The sequence below is a fragment of the Bubalus bubalis genome, chromosome 8 (genome assembly GCF_019923935.1).
Source record: "Bubalus bubalis isolate 160015118507 breed Murrah chromosome 8, NDDB_SH_1, whole genome shotgun sequence".
Taxonomy (NCBI): domain Eukaryota; kingdom Metazoa; phylum Chordata; class Mammalia; order Artiodactyla; family Bovidae; genus Bubalus; species Bubalus bubalis.
In genome coordinates, this window is record NC_059164.1 from 98,255,188 (window position 1) to 98,276,729 (window position 21,542).

General features: G+C 38.2%; 1 protein-coding gene and 1 non-coding gene across 5 annotated transcripts in view; both read left to right on the forward strand.

Moving 5' to 3' along the window:
* Positions 1–14,511, forward strand: part of AGBL3 (AGBL carboxypeptidase 3) — a 98,385-nt gene extending 83,874 nt beyond the window's left edge. For all 4 annotated transcript variants that reach the window (XM_006079866.3, XM_044946886.1, XM_044946888.1 and 1 more), the window contains 4 exons: positions 32–80; positions 1,523–1,716; positions 6,486–6,717; positions 13,060–14,511. In XM_006079866.3, coding sequence (XP_006079928.1) covers positions 32–80; positions 1,523–1,716; positions 6,486–6,717; positions 13,060–13,471 — 887 coding nt within the window. In that variant the 3' untranslated portion in view covers positions 13,472–14,511. The remainder of the gene's footprint in view (positions 1–31; positions 81–1,522; positions 1,717–6,485; positions 6,718–13,059) is intronic.
* Positions 14,512–16,190: 1,679 nt separating this feature from the next.
* Positions 16,191–16,297, forward strand: LOC112586731. Its single transcript, XR_003111217.1, has one exon. It is a non-coding gene; the product is annotated as a U6 spliceosomal RNA (small nuclear RNA).
* Positions 16,298–21,542: the final 5,245 nt, after the last annotated feature.

A 21,542-nucleotide genomic window follows, 5' to 3' on the forward strand; every position in this document is an offset into this window, starting at 1 on the left:
CAGAAATTTTATGGTATATTCTCTTTTTTAGCAAAAATACCTGGACGAGTCCCTGCTTGGCTTCTAAAAAGGTATCTGAGGTAGGAGAACTACACCAGATTTCTTCTACCAGATTACCTCATTCCCTTTCCTCCATCTTAAAAGATTTTGATTTTGAATTAAAGTAACAGGTAAAAGTGACTTTTTGATAACAATTTCTAGTTGTCTCCATATAGTCTACATAGTATCTGTGACACAGTGTCTAGGACTGCATAGGAGTGCCCATGTGATGCATTTTGAAGGCTTCTGAGAGTTCAGTATCCTTAAACTATCCCCAGTGGATGCCTTAACATCTGCAGCTAGACATTTATTTCTATGCAGTCATCATTGCTTTATCTGAGTTTCTCTCTCTGGTCTAAGATAATATTCAGAATGAATGACTGTCAGATGTTTTACTTTCTATAATAGCAATTGAAGCACTGGTCACACAGGGTTGATATTAGTACCTAAAAACTAGAAAAGGGATAGGAAGAGAAGTCAGGGATAGCATAGATAAACACTGTAGTTTTGTCTAAACCAGTAATTATTATATCACAAGCCCCCTTGGCAAGTTTCCCCGTCTTCAGGAACAATGATCTGAACAACCATCTCGACAGTGGGTTTATAAGTATGAGAACAGACTGAATTTGCACAACAGAGGAAACATGGTATGCCTGTTCTTCCTTCCTTGGCCTCTTCTAAAAAGTTAGTTTCTACTCAGCAATGGGTTCTGTTGAAATATGTAGGCTTCTGTTGCCTCAAAAACTAGAAATTTAGGTTAAGAAACCACCTTTGGTCATACCTGTACTTGGATCTAAAGTTGATTAATTTAAACTAATATTTAACTTTTTAAAAATATATTACTTATCTAAGGGGCTTCCCCTGAGAGCTCAGTTGGTAAAGAATCCGCCTGCAATGCAGGAGACCCCGGTTCTATTCCTGTGTTGGGAAGATCTGCTGGAGAAGGGATAGCCTACCCACTCCAGTGTTCTTGGGCTTCCCTTGTGGCTCAGCTGGTAAAGAATCCGCCTGCAATGTGGGAGACCTGGGTTCGATCCCTGGGTTGGGAAGATCCCCTGGAGAATGGAAAGGCTACCCACTCCAGTATTCTGGCCTGGAGAATTCCATGGAATTCCACTTTCACATCTTATCTATGGAAGTAAATGAAATAATACAAGAAAATAACATGAGAGAAAGTAATAGACAAAGTACTAGAGTTAGAAGGCGTATATTCTAGACCTGCCCCTCCTTCTTATTAGCTATGTTATCATGAGCGACTAGTTTAACCTCTCTGATTCCTTAACATTCCCTTTCTGATATAAGATGGGGATAACACTGGCCATCCTGTCTGTATCAGAACTGCTGAGAACCCCAAGTAAAGTAATATCTGTAACAATACCTTGCATACTGTGACATGTATATAGAGACATAACATGGCACTTCACTACTCTTAATTAGATAGTTCATTGTTAATATTGAAATCAGAGTACCCAATTTCTTTCAGCTCCCAAACTGTGATTCAGAAGCTTAGCAGAGACCAACAGAGATGTGTTTTAGGAACTGACAAGAAAAACCAGGAAACAGTTCAGCCCAGGAACAATGATTTGTATGGAAACTGTATCAAAGTGACATCCTTGAAGTGTCCTCTGAACAAACAGACTCCCATTTGGACTGAGAAGACAAGGATACCAACAGAAGGTGTTTTTTTAATGTTTAGGATTTTAATAAATGCCAAGGTGGCTTCTACCATATCATAATTAATAAATTGTATGAAATCTGGATTATGGGAACTGTTTTTATAAACAGAAAAGATAGATAGCCATTTTACTCCTGACTCTGAAAAATACTTGCCTTATTTAATTTCTATACAAGTTGAATGCAGAAGAAAATTATTTAATATAGCCTTGAAAAAGTCAATTTAATTGCATTGTTCCCATCACCTCTTTTACTGATGCCCTTTCCATATCATAGAATAAAAATGTAATGAGCTGATACACACAACATGGATGAATCTCAAAATCACAGTGCTGGCAAAAAGCAACCAGATGCAGAAAAGTGAAAACTACAGGAAATCACATGTGTATGAAAAGCAAGCTAATCTCTAGAGACAGAAAGTAGATAACAGCTTCCTCGAGTAAGGGACAGAGTAGGGGAGGAAGGAAAGAATGGACTGTAAAGGAGCACCAGGAATCTTTTAGTGATCATCTTTTCTAGATCTTGGTTTATGGTAATGGTTTCACAGGTATTTACAACTGTTGAAACTAGGGCGTTGGGCCAGAGCAACTAGCTCTATTGAACTGTCAGCTGCCAGATGGCAAAGACCAAGAGTGGAGCATCAGTTTAGTTTAGACATGTTCCTTTGACATGCCTTTAGACACTGAAGTGGAGGTACTGAATAGGCAGTTGGATATATGAGTCCAGAGTTAAAGGAAGAGATTTGGGCTGAAGATACATTTAGGAATTTTCAGCGTAAAGATAGTATTTTAAGGCATGAAACTGGATGAGATTTAAGTGAGTGTAGATATAGATGAGGGTTAAGGAGCAAGTCCTTGGGAACCCCCAACACTGATGGATCAGGAAAAGAGTAAGAACCCAACAAAAGACTGGAAAGCCCCGCCTTGGGTAGGAGGGAAAGCAAGAGAATGTGCTGTCCTGGAAGCTTAAGTGAGAAAGTGTAGCAAACAGGGCATAATCAGCCAGGTCTAATGCTTCTGATTAAGTGAGATGGTTTTACTATTTCATTTTATAACATGTAGGTTTTATTTGGGGATCTTGTTCAGAGAAATTTCAGTAGAATGATAGAGGCACAGGTCTAATTAAAGTGTATCTTAAAACAAGAGAGAAATTGGAGACCATATTTATAGAATTTATATATTTATAGAATTTTGCTGCAAAGGGGAGATTTGATTTTCAGTGTTCCCTACTGCTCCCACCCACCCACTGCTCTTAATTTAAAATTATGTTTCTCAACCTTCCCATCTTTCCTGAGCTGAGATTCTCATGGTTTTTTTTATTATATGATCTTTAAACATGTCCTGATAAATCTTGATGACATATAAATACAAATTCTGCAATTTTCTTTTTTACTGAAGTAAATCATTTCAGAGGGAGTTAGTTTTTGATGCTGCCTCCTCCTTTATAATATATACATTTAGGGCTATACATTTTCCTCAAATACAGCATCACTCAGTTTCTCCCAGAAGTCTGTCCTTTCCCATTACTGGACTATTCAAGTGGAGATGAACTGGATCTGTCGGAGATTCACCAGCAGCCTAGGCAGACTTCTCCAGTTCTGGGAGAGTTTATATTTGTAATGAGTCATAGATATATGTTCCTTTGATTCAGACTCCCTTTCTGCCTCCCCTGAATTAGCCTCCTAACTTGTCCCTCTGCCTCACTTTTCTTCAACCTGACAACCTCCTGGCTGCCACTCTGATCTTTCAAAAATGAAGATCTAATTATATCACTTCCATGTATAAAGGCCTTCTAACAATTGACTTTTTAAAGCATTAAGCATCTACCAGTCACACATGATTCCTATCTCAGGAAATCTCCCAGAAGTACTGTTATTACAGACAAGGTCTCTAGTTTTGAACCACTTATTCACACCTATCTGATTTCTAGTCCTTCTAAACCATACTTGTGATTTCCTAAGTGTGCCATGCTGGTCCCACTACCTAGATTACTGCTGCTGCTGCTGCTGCTGTTCAGTTGCCCAGTTGTGTCCAGCTCTTTGCAACCCCATGGACTGCAGCACGCCAGGCCTCCCTGTCCCTCACCATCTCCCAGAGTTTGCTCAAGCTCATGTCCATTGACATGAACATGGACATAGACATGAACCTAGATTACTACTCTTTTTTTTTTTTTAACTAGCTGACATACCTGTGCATCAAGACTCAGATTAATTAGGAATTAGGAATATTGCTTTTTCCAGCTCTAAGTATGGCTGGAAGTACCTCTTCAGCAATGCTACAGTAAGTACCTTGCCTTATCCTATAGATATATATTCTAACTGATGCTTTACTTCTCTCTCTAGTCCCAATTGTTGGCATATTTAAGGCAAGGACTATATATTTTTCATATCTATTTACCAAACTAAACATAATGCCAGCTACATAATAATGTTTCAGTGAACAGCCTAGGAACAGCTTCTCAAGAGACTATAGATGAATTCATTTTATTTGCCAGCACTGCCAGATACTGCAATTATACATACCCTCATTAATTGTCTTTCAAGTCTAGTTTAATTCAGTGAGTGCTTTAGTCATCTGTTTCCTTTCTTTTTAGTAATGGACAGTTCCTTTTTCAAAAGCATTATTGTGGATATTTCAAGCATAAACAAAAGTAGAATAGAATAATGAACCACTGGTGCCTGTCACCCACCTTTTAATAGTTATCAGCATCCTGCTATTCTTGTTTCATTTATATTCCCACTACTTTTTTTTTGCTGAAGTAATTAAAGCAAAGTCAGCAAATCATATTGTTTTGCCAATAAATAGTTCAGTCTATGTCTCTTAACTAGATAAACCTTTTTTTAATGTAAAACATAATGTATTTCTTGCTTTTATTCTAAGTGTATTCTACTTTTTTCTTATGCTGTCAACATACATATCAATTTAGGCATCATAATTATAAGTAATACTGCTACATCCTTTAAAATGTCTACCAATTTTCCTTCAAGTTTTACTTAGGGTTCTTTTTTCCCCCTCTCTCTACCTATATATATTGAATTTTAAAAATTCTGTTAAAATACACATGACATAAAATTTACCATCTTAAGTATTTTTAAGTATAAAGTTCAGCAATGTTGAATACATTCACATTGTTGTACACAGCCTCCAGAACTGTTTTCATCTTGCAAGACTGAAACGCCATAGCCATTAAATGACAACTGCCCATTCCCCCCTCCTCCTAGCCCCTGGCAACTATCCTACTTTGACTAGTCTAGGTATCCAATATACGTGGAATTGAATATTTGGAAAAAAAAATACATTATTTGTCTTTTAGTGACTGACTTATTTCACTTAGCATAATGTCCTTAAAGTTCATCTGTGTTGTAGCAGGTATCAGAATTTCCTTCCTTTTTAAGGCTCAATAATATCCCATTATATATATATACACCATATTTTGCTTATCCATTTATCTGTCATCAGGCACTTGAGTTGCCTCCATCTTTTGGCTACTGTGAGTAACACTACTATGAACACTGGTGTACAGATAACTCTCCAAGATGTGATCAATTCTGGGGATATACCAGAAGTAGAATTGCTGGACCGTCAATTACCTTATTGTAATTCTATTTTCAGTTTTGAGGAACCGCCATACTGTTCTCCATATCAACTACACCATTTTACATTCCAGCCAGCAATGCACAAGGGTTTTAATCTCTCCACATCCTTGCCTACACTTATCATTTTCTGTTTTTTGACAATAGCCATCCTAATGGGTATGGAGTGGAATAAACAACTTTTCAAATAAACTTTATTTTTTAAAACAGTTCTCTACACCTTTTTAATGTTATTATACTCTTACCACAACTAACAAAATAAACAATAATTCCTTCATATCATCTATTAATAAATAATAAAGAAGGAATTTCTAACAGAGTTTTCCCATAGTTTTCTCTCTTGTCCTTCTACTTCCTCAAACAGCAGCTTTGGGGCTACCATTGATTTCTCTCTTCTTTTCTCACCCCACATCTAATTCATTGGAAAATCTCAAAATATACTCAGGATTCTTCCCTCCCCTGCTTGCACCCCTCCCTCTGATGACTGCCACCACCCTGGTCCAAGCTACTGTGCGCTCTCCTGTTAACAGATTCCTTCAGTAGCCTTCCATGAGATCTCCCTGCCTGTCTACCCCTGCACCTCTTCAGTCTGTTCTCTACTCAGCAACCAGCATGATCCTATTAAAGCAGATCTGAGTGAGATGTGACACTCCTCAAAGCCTGCCAGGGCCTCCCTATTTCACACTCAGTAAAAATCAGAGTCCTTACAATGGCCCGTGAGGCCTTATGTGAACTAAGTCACCTATCTAGCTCGTATCTTTCTGCTTATTGATTCTGCTTTAGCCACTTGTCTCATCATGGTGCGCCCTGCACACACGACCGTGCTCCTGGCTCAGTGCCTTTGCACTTACTGTTTCCCTTGCTGCGAATGCTCCTCCCTCCGACAGTGGCTTGACTCGCTCCCTAAGTCCTCTGACATGGTAGCATCATAAGGAGGCCTTCTTTGACCACCTTTTTAAAAACCAAAATCAGCCCCTCCCCAAGAATTCTCTATTCCCCTTCCCAGCTTTATTTTCTCCCATAAATTTTATTATCTGACATGTTTTATTTGTTTATTTTCTGCCCCATAAGCTTCAGATGGATAAGAATTCTTAGATAGAATCTTTGGCAGATAATGCTAAGTAACTGCTTAATCAACTCAGTTTATGTATCTATACATATTTTTATGGTTGCTCCCCAGATGTGCATCACAACTTAAAAAGCAATATGAAAGAATGTCCATCTTTCCAAAGCAAGAAGGCTGATATAAACTGGACAGATGATGAGAAAAGAATCTACAGGGATAAAAACATAGCTCAAACTCAAGAAATATTGCAGTATTTGCTCCCCATCATGCATAGCACTAAAAATGTGCAAACCACTCAGATAAAAGAGGTATTCAACCTAAGAACCAGCTTTCAAATCCAACATCAGTAAGTCAATACAATTTTGTCATTCTTAGCTATTTAATACATGTACTCTTTTATAAAGAAACATGGTTTATTGATTCCACATCCTAAGAAACAAACATAGGCTCTTAATTTAGGCAACTACACCATATTTGACAAAGGCCCAAAGCCATAAGAAAACACTGGATATGTGAAGGAGTAAGGTTATCGGGCCTTATTTGATTATTTACATGAAACCACTCATTAGTTCGGATCTATAAGACCAAAAGGAAACGAATACAAATAAAAGACAATGACAAGCTGAAAGTAAGAAATATAATACTAATATTATCAACAGATTTGATGAAGTACTTTCTTTGTGCTACACAACATTCTTTGTTTACACAAACACATTCTACATTCTACACATAAGGAAACTGAGATGCAAAGTCTGTTTCTCAAATTTGTTCAAGGTCACACAGCCAATAGGTAGCAACTGGACTCAACCCTAACTGGACATTTAGAATGCAGAGTCTTTCATCAGTATGCTTTGACGTTTCTCTTCATAATATAAGAAACAGAGGGCCAACATACTTAATATTCAAAGACTGCATACAAATCAATGACAGAATCATGAATATTTTAATAGGAAAATGGGCAAAGGCTATGAGTCAGAAATTCACAAAAGAAAAAAAGGACCAATAATCACTTTAAAATGTTCAGTCTCACTTAAATCCAAGGAATGTAAATTAAAACAATAATGAAATTCTCTCATTTTTGTGTCTCAATGGAAGAATTCACTCACTGACTGTTGGAATAGAAATGGTACAATTTCTGGAAGGCAATCCAATAATATATGAAAATCCTTATTATCTACATTTGTTTTAAGAAATTCCACCTTTAGAAACCAGTCCTAAGGGGAAAAAAGCCTCAGGAAGGGCCAGAAGACTTCTGTAGTGATGTTCATTGCAGTATTGCTTACAGGAGCCAAAGAAAAGAAAATGAATTTGGAACCATAAAGCAAAATCTAACATTCATGTTTTCAGAGTCCCCGGAAGAGAGGAGAAAGCAGCAAGGCTGAGAAGGTACTCAGAGGTACTCCAAATCTGGCAAGAGACATAACCCTACAGATCAAACAACTGAGCAAACCATTAACAGGATAAACTCAAAGAAATCATGCCAAGATATTCCAAAATTTAACTTCTGAAAACTAAAGAAAATAATTCCTGAAAGCAGCCAGAGAAAAATGACACCTTATTTATAAGGGAAACAAGTTGAAATACAGCCAATTTCTCAGCAGAAACTATAGAGGCTAGAAGAAGTGGCACAATGTTGTCAATTATTGAAAGAAAGGAACTGTCAACCCACAACCTGACACGCAGCAAAAATAAAGCAGAACTCAACGAATGTTAAGATGAAGGAAAACTAAAGAGAATTCTTCACTAGAAGACCTACACTAAAAGAATGACTAAATTTTTTTAAACAGAAAAAATAGAGGAGGAACATCAGGAAATAGATAATGCTGAGCAAATGTATAGGTAAATATAATAGGGTTTCCTTCTCGAGTTCTCTAAATATGTTGATGGCTGAAGCAAAAGTTATTACACTGATACGGTTCTAAATGTATCTAAAGAAAAATATTTAAGACAATACAAATATGAGAAGGTAAGGGGGACATAAAGAAAGGTTAGATATCGATATTCCACTCAAGCTGGGGAAATTACACCATTAGATGTGATAAGTTATTCGTGGGTAATGTAAAAGATACTTAAAAAGATACACTCATAAACACTACAGATAAATAAAAATTGAATTTTTATGCAATCTAAAAACTCAATCAAACCACAAAAGGAAAAAGGAAAAAGAAAAAGGAACAAAGAAGAAATACAAAATCAACTGGAAAACAAGGTTTAAAATGACAACAATTCATATCTATCAATAATTACCTTAAGTGTCAATAAACTAAAAGACATAGAGTGGCAGTTGAATAACAAAACATAGCCTAAAATATTCTGCCTGCAGAAATCCTCAGCAAAATATTAGCAAACCAAATCCAACAACATATAAAAAAGATCATACACCACAATCAAGCTGGATTCATCCCAGGGTCAAAAGATGGCTCAACATAGGCAAATCAATTAATGTGATACAACTACATCAACAAAAGAAAAGACAAAAAGCACATGATCATCAGGTAGATGATCGATGATCCTCTATCATCAACAGAGACAAAAAAAATCATTTGAAAATTTATTCAGGGTAGAAACTCTCACTAAAGTGGGTACAAAGAGAACATACCTCAGCACAACAAAAGCTAAGTATGATAAACGCACAGCCAACATAATACTCAATGACGGAAAGCTGAAAGGCTCACTAAAAGCTGAAACACGACGAGCATGCTCACTCTCACCACTCCTGTTCAACATAGCATTGGAATTCCTAGCCACAGTAATCAGAAAAGAAAAAAAACAAAAAGTATCCAAGTTGGAAAGGAAGAGGTAAAACTGTCATGACGTGCAGATGACATGATTCAATATATATAGAAAATCCTAGACTCCACCAAGAACTACTAAAACTGATAAACGAGTTCAACAGGGTAGCAGGATAAAAGATTAACATACAGAAATAGGTTGCATTTCTATATACTAATAATGAAGTATCAGAAAAGGAAAGTGAAAAAAAAAAATCCTGTTTAGAATCAAATTAAAAAAAAAAAAAAGAACAAAGGAGGTGACCAAGGAGGTCAAAGACCCATATGCTGAGAACTATAAAACATAGATAAAGGAAACTGAAGATGATTCAAAGAAATGGAAGGATATTCCATGCTCTTGGATTGGAAGAATTAACACTGTTAAAATGGCCACACTACCCAGAGCAATTTACAGATTTAATGTGACCTCTATCAAATTACCTATGACATTTTAAAACTAGAACAAATAATCCTAAAATTTATATGGAAGCATAAAAAACCCAGAATTACCAAAGCAATTTGGTGGAAAAAGAACAAAGCTGGAGGCATAACTGTCCCAAACTTCAGAAAATGCCAAAAAGCCACAGTAATCAAAACAGTATGGTACTGGCACAAAAACAGACATATGAATCAACAGAAAAAATAGAGAGCCCAGAAATAAACCTATACACTTAGGATCAGTCTTCAACAAAAGAGTCAAGAACAATGCAGAACAGTCTCTTTAGCAAGTAGTGTTGGGAAAGCTACAGTCACATGTAAATCAAGTTAGAACACTCCCTCACACCCTACACAAAAATAAACTCAAAATGGCTTAAAGACTTAAATATAAGACATAACACCATTAAACTCCTAGAAGAGAACATAGGCAAAGTATTCTCTGACATAAATGGTAGCAATGTTTCTTAGGTCAGTCTCCCAAGGCAACAGAAATAAAAGCAAAAATAAACAAATGAAACTCAAACTTATAAGCTTTTGTACAGCAAAGGAACCGTAAACAAAATGAACAGACAACATACAGACTGGGAAAAACACTTGCAAATGATGCAACCAATAAGGGTGTAATTTTCCAAAATATACAAACATCTTATACAGTTTAATATTAAAAAAAACCCAACCCTATCAAAAAATGTGCAGAACACCTAAATAGACATTTATCCAAAGAAGACATATAGACGGCCAATAGGCACATGAAAAAATGGTCAACTATGCTAATTATTAGAGGAATGCAGATCAAAAGCACAATGAAGTATTACCTCGCAGTGGTCAGAATGGCCATCATTAAAAAGTCTACAAAGAATACAACAGACATGAACAATAAATAACTGAAATGAAAAATACACTAGAGGAATCAATAGCAGAATAACTGAGGCAGAAGAACAGATAAGTGACTGAGAAGACAGAATGGTGGAAATCTCTGCCATGGAACAGAATAAAGAATGAAATGAGAACAGTCTCAGACACCTCTGGGACAACATTAAATGCACCAATATTCGAATTATAGGGGTCCCAAAGAAAAAGAGAAAGGGCCTGAGAAAACATTGGATGAGATTATAGTCAAAAACTTTCCCAACATAGAAAAGGAAAGAGTCACCCAAGTCCAGAAAGTGCAGGGGGTCCCATACAGGATAAACCCAAGGAGGAACATGCTGAGAGATACACATTAATCAAAAAAGTCTACAAATAATAAATGCTGGAGAGGGTGTGGAGAAAAAAGGAACCCTCCTACATTGTTGGTAGGAATGTAAACTGGGGCAACCACAATTGAAAACAGTATGAAGTTTCCTTAAAAAACTAAAAGTAGAGTTGCCATATGATCCAGCAATCCCACTCCTGGGCATATATCCAGAGAAAACTCTAATTCAAAAAGATGGATGCACCTCAATGTTCAGAATAACTCTATTTACAATAGCCAAGACATGGGAGCAACCAAATGTCCATCAATAGATAAATGGATAATAGAGATGTATATATAATGGAATATTACTCAGCCATAAAAATAATGAAATAATTTGCAGCAAGATGGACCAACCTAGAGATTATCATACTAACCGAAAGAAGAGAAAGACAAATGATATGGTATCACTTATATGTGGAATCTAAAATACGATACAAATGAGTTCATTTACAAAACAGAAATAGATTCACAGACACAGAAAACAAACTCATGGTTGCCAAAGGAGGAAAGGAAGGGAAAGAGATAATTTAGGAGTTTGGGATTAGCAGATACAAACTACATATATAAAATAAATAAACAATAAAGTCCTACTGTATAGCCCAGGGAACTATATTCAACATTCTGTAATAAACCATAATGGAAAATAATAGGAAAAAGAATATATATATATATATATATAGTACAACTGAATAACTTTATGTACACTCAAAACTCATGCAACATTGCAAATGAATTCTACTTCAATTTAAAAAATAAAAATAAAGCAATAGGAGTAGGAAAAAATCAACAGTAAGAAAACAAATAGATCACTTAGAAAATGAGCAAAAGACATGAACTGTAACTTCACCAAACAATATACAGATGGCACATAAACACATGAAAACATGTTCCACATCGTAGCCACGAGGGAAATGCAAAACAAAACCACAGTGAGTCGTGAGTACATACCTATCGGAATGGCTACAATACAAAATAATGATAACAGATGTTGATGACGATGCAAAGAAATTGGGTCACTCATATATTGCTGGTAGGAATATATATGTTTTCACTCTGGAAAACAGCTTGGTAGTTTCTTCACAAGCCAAATATAAAACTAACATATGACCCAGCAATTGCTCTCCTGAGCTTTAATCCCAGAGAAGGTACATTCACACAAAAACCTGTTCACAAAGGTTTATAGCAGCTTTATTTCTAATACCTATAAACCGGAAACAACTCACATGTCCTTCAATGGATGAATCATTAAACAAACTGGTACATCCATGCCATGACCTCAGCAATAAACACAGAATGGACTACTGATGCACGAAGCAACCTGGATGAATCTCCAGAGTTTGCTGGGTGAAAAAAAGGTCCATCCCAAAAGGTTCAATATAAGTTCACTTGTACAGCACTCTTGAAATAACAAAATCATGTAATCTGGACAACAAATTGGTTGCCCGGAGTTGAGGAGATGAGGAAGGAGGAAAGTAGGTACGACAGTAAAAGGGAAACGTCAAGGAACTGCTCTGTATCTGGACTCTGTCAATGGCAATACCCTAACTGTGTTATTGTTTGTAGTTTTGCAAGCTATTTCATTTAGGGGAAACTGGATGAAGGGTACATCTCTATATTATTTCTTCCAGCTGTAGGTAGGTCTACAATTATCTCAAAATTAAGAGTTTAATTAAAAACATGGTCGAGATTTTGTGGTTAAAAAATGGAATTCTAAAGAAAAACTGAGGGACTTTAGGTAGTGACAGTAATTTTGAAAACCTCACTGTCTTGAGGAAAACTTCTCTCTCTCGGACTTATATTGATCTCTTTACTGAATACAGGGGGTGAGCGGGGCGGGGGCACAGTGCATATACACTAAATTAATTCTAATAGAATACACAAAGTAGATTTTTAGAGCAAGGTGAAATTTTAGAGAGCATTGACTTCAGCTGAATGCATTAATGTAAGAAAGGGCTGAGGCCCAGAGTGGCAATTATACCAGGAAGCCTGGGGTCAGGACAGGTATCCAAATAAACATATCCTCAGGGCATTTCAAAATACAAGGTTTGAATAGTGCTTTAAAATCATGACCAGAAATGAAGTTAGATCATTCTCATAGAAATAAAGGTAAGAGTCTTAAAGGAGAATGAACTCAGCAAAGGAAAAAAAAAAAAAAAAGATTTATACTATGACAGTACCTAAGAACTACAAATACTTAGGGTACATATTGAGCAGAAGCTCACATATTTCATTTCTTTCCTAGACAAAAGCCATCTTCTAACATAAACATAAGGAAATGCAGCACATCTTGGACACCACCCAGAAATCTCCCTTTGATAAGCCAAAGGACTCTTATAGTAAGCACTTCAAAATGGCTCCAGCCTCTGTCCCGGAAGTCATCTGAAAGTTCGCTGCCTCTCGGAGGGCCCAAGAAGAGGAGAAAATATTCTCAAGTCAAGGCCACAAAGACTAAAGACATGAAAGCTGCCAGCAGCAAATGGGAGATGACTCCCTCAAGTTCTGAGAAGGATGCAGACAAGAGTCTGCAAGCTGAAGGATCCAGCCAGCAAGGCACTATGCAGACAGCCCCCCATCCAACTAAAACTAAGGGAGAGCAGCCAAAAAAGAAGCATGGACAGCCCACCTTTCACCTGAAGTTGCAGAGGGACACATAATCTAGCTTTATGCTGCTCTGAAAACTGTGGATGAGAGATAACATAAGCTAACACAGTAAAAAGAAAAAGAAAAGAAAGACAAAGGAAAGCCCTCCTGGCCCCTCAATCCCTACCTCCTCCCACCTGTTCATGTGCATGTACTAAACTACAAATTTCAGATAGCCTATCTTCTTTAGAGGGAACATCTTTCAGATTTAAAAAAAATCCAGAAAAAATATAGAAAATGAAAAATCACTTAGATATTTAATTTTTGTCAAGATAAAGTCTGAACTTTTGATTTCTTCTGAAATGATTTATTCACACAACACTAAAAGACCAAGACCTCAAGGCAAGGATGACATGTACTGCTCTTAATGTTCCTACTAGGCACTTTAATGAATCAGTCAACAAACACTGTTTCTTTAACTTCTATCTTGCAGTGTGCTAGAAACCATTAGTGACTTACTGCAGAGAAACAGGTATATCGGGCAAATAAAGATGGATGGGATAAGTGAGAAGAGAGTCAATCTGCCTGGAGTTGCAGGTCAACAATGGTGGCCACTACAGGATAAAGCCACTGAGAATCAGGAGAGCTAGTTACAGGCCACAAGCTTCATTAGGTCCCAGGAGCAAGATGCAACTAGGAAGATCTGAGGTTGGGGAATGTACTCTCAACAATATTTCCAATGGCCAAAGAGGGTTCAAGGAGAGCTCACTGGGGTATTAAAAGAGTAACTGTTATGTTCTGGTTTTGGTTTTAATAGACTTTATGTTTTAGATAAGTTTTAGGTTCACAGCAATACTAATCAGAAGGTAGACTTCTATTATCACCATCCCACCAGAATGATTCATTTGTTACAACTGATGAACCTACACTGATACCTCATTATCATCCAAAGTCCATAGTTTACATCAGGGTTCGCTCTTGGTGTTGTATCTATGGGTTTGGACAAATGTATAATGAAATGTATCTACCATTATAGTATCATACAAATTAGTTTCACTGCCCTAAAAGTTCCTGATGCTCTGCCTATTCATCCCTCTCTCCCACTCAAACCCTGGCAACCACTGATCTTTTTACTGCCTCCCTAGTTTTGCCTTTTCCAGAATATCATATAATTGGAATCATAAAGTATGTAGCCTTTTCAGATTGGCATCTTTCACTTAGTAATATTCATGTAAGTTCTATCATGTCTTTTCATGGCTTGATAACTCATTTCTTTTCAGCACTGAATTCCATTGTCAATAAAATTTACAAACTTCTAGCCATGTTAACTAAGAAAAAAGACACAAGTTACTAACATCAGAAACAAAAGTGGGGCCACTAACATTGATCCCATAGAAATTAAAAAGATAATTAAGGAACATTATGAACAACTCTTAACCCAGAAATGCGATAACCTAGATGGAATGGGCTAATTCCTTGGAAGACACAATGTGTCAAAATTCACACAAAAAGAAATAGACAATTTAAAGAGGCCTATATGAATTAAATTAAATCAATAAATAATAACCTGCCAAAAGAGAAATCACCAGGCCCAGACAAGTTCACTGATGAATTCTACCAAAAATTTAAGGAAGAAATTATACCAGTTCCCTACAACCTCTTCCAGAAGATAGAAGCAAAAAGCCTACTTCATAACATAATCTATGGGGCCAGCATTACCCTAATGCTAAAACCAGACAAACATATTACAAGAAAAGAAAATTACAGACCAATATCTTCTGTGAACATAGAAGCAAAAATCCTCAACAAAGCATTAGAAAATAGAAGCCAATGATGTATAAAAAGAACTCTATACCACAGTCAAGTAGGCTTTATAAAATCTAGGTATGCAAGCCTGATTCAGTATTCAGTTACTGATATAATCCCTCACAACAACAGAATAAGGAAGAAAAATTGTATAACATCAATATATACAGAAAAAGAACTGAACAAAATCCCACACCCATTCATGAATAGAAACACTCAGCAAATTAAGAGTGGAGAGAAATCTACTCAATTTGATGAAAAAATATCTACCAAAAAATCTACAGCTCACATTGTATTTAATGATGAAACTAGATACTTCCCTGTTAAGATATAAGGCAAAGGTGTCTGCTCTCCCTTTCAACATCATACTGGAAGCACTAGGTAATTCAATAAGATAAGAAAATTTAAGGAAGAAATAAAACTGTATTTGTTGATAGAATATATGGTTGTCTATGTAGAAAATTCCAAAGAATCAACAAAAAACAACCTGCTGGAAGTAATAAGCAATTATAGCAAGATTACAAGATACAAAGTTAATATACAGAAGTCACCATCTTATACACCAACAATGAATACTAGAGTTTGAAATTAAAAACACAATACCATTTACATCAGCACCAAAAAGTCGAATACTTGGGTATAAATCAAAACTGTTCAAGATTTACATAAGGAATACTGCAAAATTCTGATGAAAGAAATCAAAGAGTAAATAAATGGAGAAATATTCCATGTATACATGGATAGGAAGACTCACTACCATTAAGATGTCAGTTCTTTTCAACTTGAACTACAGATTCAGCAAAATTCCAATCAAAATTCTAGCAAATTATCAACCAACTTAATTCTAAAGTTTATATAGAAAGATTAAAGATTCAGAATGTCCAACACAACATCGAAAGGGCAGAAGAAGTGACAGGACTGATGCTATTTGACTCCAAGACTTAAAAGACTTATCATCTATAAAAGAGCATTAATCAAGACAGTGTGGTGCTCGCTTTAGCAGCACATATACTAAAATTGGAATGATACAGAGAAGATGAGCATGGCCCTTGAGCAAGGATGAAGTGCTCCATAAAAAAAGACAAGTGTGGTATTGGCAAACCTGAATTTCCCATGTCCGGCAAAAAAGAAAAAACTTTTCAAATGAAGGCCACTGTGATAGGTGGGCTAAGTATGAGCTGTGACCCCATCCTCTCTGTAGACGTGACCCAGATTCTGTACCATCTTTGGTTCCCCACACAAGGCAACAGTGATGCCTGGTAGAGCCTGGGTTTCTGACTTGGCACTGATGCTACTGACCTTGGCAGAAGGGCTTTATAATAGCAAACAAAGACATACACTAACTCTAGGGCTTTCATCCTGATACCATTAAATTGTTCTTTTATAATTAGGCTTTTAAGATAAGAATGATCTGCTCATTATCACCAAAAAAGTTGTATTTCACCTTTATCCCAGAAAGGTGAGTACCCTTTCTGCACATAAAAGGGGTTTACTTGTCATTGTTTTTTCATAGGAACATCTCCTTCTATACTACCATAGCCGAATTCTCTACTTTCAGAAACATGTTATGAACTCCTAGTTGGCAGTTTGTCTTTCAAATAAATAAACTATAAACAAAGAAACAACTATCACTTCATCAAGCATTTGGCCATCTTCACCCCTCACCTCCGAGCCTGGTAAGAGCCTCTGTTCTCCACATTCCTAGGTGGACCACTGACCCAAATCCTAGAGGCCCCTCCAGGACTCCCAGACCAGTCTCTGCAGATTGTTCTATCCTTTCTGCTTTGGGAAAAGTCTGTGAGGAGAGAACTGTTCATGGAAGAGTCCTCCGTGATGGACAAGAGAGACTCTGGGTCTGAGTCTGCTAGAGAGATACCAAGAGAGTAAGGTTCTGTTTAAAGAAATAAAAGATGGCACAGTTCACTGATAGAATGACGCTCTCCCTCAGCAGAGTAACAACAGTTCTGAAGACGACTCTGTGCCGATGGGCCACCTGAGGGCAGGCACCCGGGGCAGAGTCATACCATCTGGGAACACCTGGACTGAACTACGACAAGGGTCCACTGAAATGACACAAAAGGTGAAGACATCAACAGTTCCTCTTGATTTCTCCTGAGTTCTAACTGAACTCCAGATTAGTGAGGAAACACCCTGGGGGAGGCCCTTCATTTCTCTGACCCGGCTCTTCTGCACTGACCGACACAGGCTCAAAAGGGCCTACAGAGAAGAGAGATCCCTGAAACCTCTGTAGGCAGGATCAGACTTCAAGGCTGAGAAAGAAGGAAATTCCAAATCTGGAGAAGAAGCCTCACCTAGGAATGTGGGTCGTGCGTCCTCTACTCCGGCACGTCTCACCACCATGCCCTGACATGCCTGTGTTCAGAGAACAGGTTACAGCGCGACACCACTCTGTTCTCTGGTTTTGTGCAACATCAGGTGGGGCCCAGAGTAGCCAGAGCTGTGGGTTCTGACTACTGTCAGCCTTTTACATTTTCCCTGACCCACAGGACAAATATCACTTTCTATGTGTGCAACAGTGAACAGAACAAAGCGTGTAACGATTTATTCAACTAGGCCTCCCTTGCCCTGCCTCACCGATGGTCTAGTGTGCATGCCAGGCACTTGTTTGTTTTAGATGTACTCACTCCACAGGGGAAGAAGCAGACAGTGTGGTCCATGGCATCCTAACAGCCAGAGGTCTGGCATCTGTGCCTTTGGAGCCACAGAGGGCCTTCAGACGGCCACAGAACTAGCCGTCCAGCTGCTCCTGGAGCAGCACTCTGATAGTGTTCTCTGCCTACTTGAAGCAAAGTCCCTTGGGTTTTCCTTCAGTAGGTGCTTCTGTGATATATTTTTTAGTAAGAAGCCAACAGTTATGACCAACCTAGACAGCATATTAAAAAGCAGAGGCATTACTTTGCCAACAAAGGTCCGTCTAGTCAAGGCTATGGTTTTTCCAGTGGTCATGTATAGATGTGAGAGTTGGACTATAAAGAAAGCTGAGCACTGTAGAATTGATGCTTTTGAACTGTGGTGTTGGAGAAGACTCTTGAGAGTCCCTTGGACAGCAAGGAGATCTGACCAGTCCATCCTAAAGGAGATAAGTCCTAGGTGTTCATTGGAAGGACTGATGTTGAAGCTGAAACTCCAATACTTTGGCCACCTGATGCGAAGAGCTGACTCATTTGAAAAGACCCTGATGCTGGGAAAGATTGAGGGCAGGAGAAGGGGACGACAGAGGATGAGATGGTTGGATGGCATCACCAACTCGATGGACGTGAGTCTGAGTGAACTCCAGGAGCTGGTGATGGACAGGGAGGCCTGGCATGCTGCGATTCATGGGTTCGCAAACAGTCGGACAGGACTAAGCGACTAAACTGAACTGAACTGAAGCCCCCTAGAATTAGAAGATATAAGTATTGTATTTTTACTCTTAATTAAACCATCATCAATGTTTTACAAAACTAGATGGAGATATTTGAAACAGAGGGGGGACAAAAGACTATTACAATATATGTATCTATTAGAAGTCTATACAAGTAGCTTAATATTTACCTCAATAAATTGTTACTGGTTTTTCAGCTTCAAGAAAACAAAAACCTAAACAACCACAAAGACATCCCCAGTTAAACTTATCAGTACTTTTATTAATTTACAACCATTATTTCTTATTTTGTAATTTTCTGCAATTTATAATTTCAGATTTGTTCATGATATTCTTTGCTATCTAAATGTCTTTAGATTTTATGCAGTTAAAAAATTTCCCTGTAAAAAATAATAAAGGGGCACAAATCCAGTTCTAGAACTACAACCTGAGAAAACCCTCCATCCACTCCCCAGTGAGAATACCAAAACTGGTTTAAAAAAAAAAAAGTCTTTAGAAATCATCGTAAGGGACTTCCCTAGTGGTCCAATGGCTAAGGCTCCATAGTCCCAATGCAGGGGGCCAGGATTCAATCCCAGGTCAAGGAATTAGATCCCACACGCCACAACTAAAGATCTTGTGTGCCGCTACTAAGACCGAGCAAAGCCAAATAAATAAATATTTTTCTAAAAAGAAACTGTCCCAACAACAAATAACAAGTGAAGCAACATTTATTTTAAAAAGTCTACTGAATCTCAGTAAGGGCAGTGAGAGTTCATGGCACTTAAACCACAACCCACTTGGCCCTTCACCCCAGTGGAGAGTGAGGGAAATGCCACTCTGTGCAGTGTGACCAAGGCAGAGAGCTCTGGAGTTCCCCCTTCTTATACTGGTTTGTTTGAGATGGAATGTGGAGAAGTTCCTAAGGATGCTGTCAAAAACAATGGAGATGTGGGTGGTTAGCAGTTAAGGGGAGCCTAGGAGCTTGATTGGACTTCCCTGGTGGCTCAATCCACCTGCAGTGCTGAAGACCTGGGTTTGATTCTTGAATTCAGAAGATCCCAGGAGAAGGGATAGGCTACCTACTCCAGTATTCTTGGGGCTTCCCTGGTGGCTCAGACGGTAAAGAATCCCTGGGTAGGCAAGATCCCCTGGAGGAGGGCATGGCTACCCACTCCAGTATTCCTGCCTGGAGAATCCCATGGACAGAGGAGCCTGGTGGGTAACAGTCCATGGGGTCACAGAGAGTCGGACATGACTGAGTGACTAAGCACAGCACACACAGGAGTTTGATAAAGCAACAAGCTCAGAAGGCCGTTGTGTCGCCAGAGCAAACCAGAGAGAGAGCCAGAGAGCACTCTCCTAGGGTTTAAAAGAAAAAAAATTAGACTTTCAGTAAAAACTAGCAAACTGGACACATATTTAATTTTGCTCCTTCTCAAAAACCTACTAAAATAACAATGTCATCTTACAAGACAAAGCTGCAAGGATGAGACTAGGACAGGAGGCCGTTTTGGAAGCCAGAAAACAGGATGGCTTTAACCTTCTCAACTTTAGTGAAAGCTAGATGGAATGGAACGAGACTTTAAAGGCAAATTATTTTTAACCTAAAATTCTATATTCTTCTATATTTGATCAAATTTAAGAGCAGATAAAGAATAGATTGAAAAAAGCCTTTGATGCAGGAAATACGTGATCCAACATTGGACAGAGGCAGTAAGAACCCCAGGATGGTGGTGGTGAAATGAAATGGCAGGATGACAGCTGGGTATCAGTCCAGACTGGAGCAGGCTGGAAGGCACTGGGGGAGATTATCCTGGGAGAAGATCAGACACCATGCATATAAATTCCTTGAAAAGAGAAAAATACCGTGCAGACGTCAGGGCTGGGTTAGAATAGAACACACAGAAAACCAAGGGAACAGACAGAGACTTAAGGCGAGCAGTGCCTGAAGAATAAGATAAACATTCATGCAGGAAAACAAAGGAAATCATCATTTTCCACCTGGCTCAGCTACTATACATGGTATTTCAGTTCAGTTCAGTTGTTCAGGCACATCCGACTCTTTGCGACCCCATGAACTGCAGCACACCAGGCCTCCCTGTCAATCACCAACTCCCACAGTTTATCCAAACTCATGTCCATTGAGTCGATGATGCCATCCAACCATCTCATCCTCTGTCGTCCCCTTCCGCTCCCGCCTTCAATCTTTCCCAGCATTGGGGTCTTTTCCAAGGAGTGAGTTCTTCGCATCAGGTGGCCAAAGTATTGGTGTTTCAGCTTCAACATCAGTCCTTCCAATGAATACTCGGGACTGATTTCCTTTAGGATGGACTTGTTTGATCTTGCAGTCAAGGGACTCTCAAGAGTCTTCTCCAACACCACAGTTCAAAAGCATCAATTCTTTGGTGCTCAGCTTTCTTTATAGTCCAACTCTCACATCCATACATGACCACTGGAAAACCATAGCTTTGACTAGATGGACCTTTATTGGCAAAGTAATGCCTCTGCTTTTTAATATGCTGTCTAGGTTGGTCATAACTTTTCTTCCAAGGAGCAAGCGTCTTTTAATTTCATGGCTGCAGTCACTGTCTGCAGTGATTTTGGAGCCCCCCAAAATAAAATCTGTCACTGTTTCCACTGTTTCCCCATCTATTTGCCATGAAGTGATGGGACCAGATGCCATGATCTTAGTTTTCTGAATGTTGAATTTTAAGCCAACTTTTTCACTCTCCTCTTTCACTTTCATCAAGAGGCTGTTTAGTTGTTCTTCACTTTCTGCCATAAGGGTGGTGTCATCTGCATATCTGAGATTATTGATATATGGTATTTACATAGTTATAATATTGTAGACACTAAGTATCAGTTTAGACAAATAATGACCAACTTGAAAGAGGGAATGAGGACTTGTACTTGTGGAACAGGAGTGAGGAGGAAGAAAGCATGTATAAAAATTATGCTTGAAACTGAAGAAC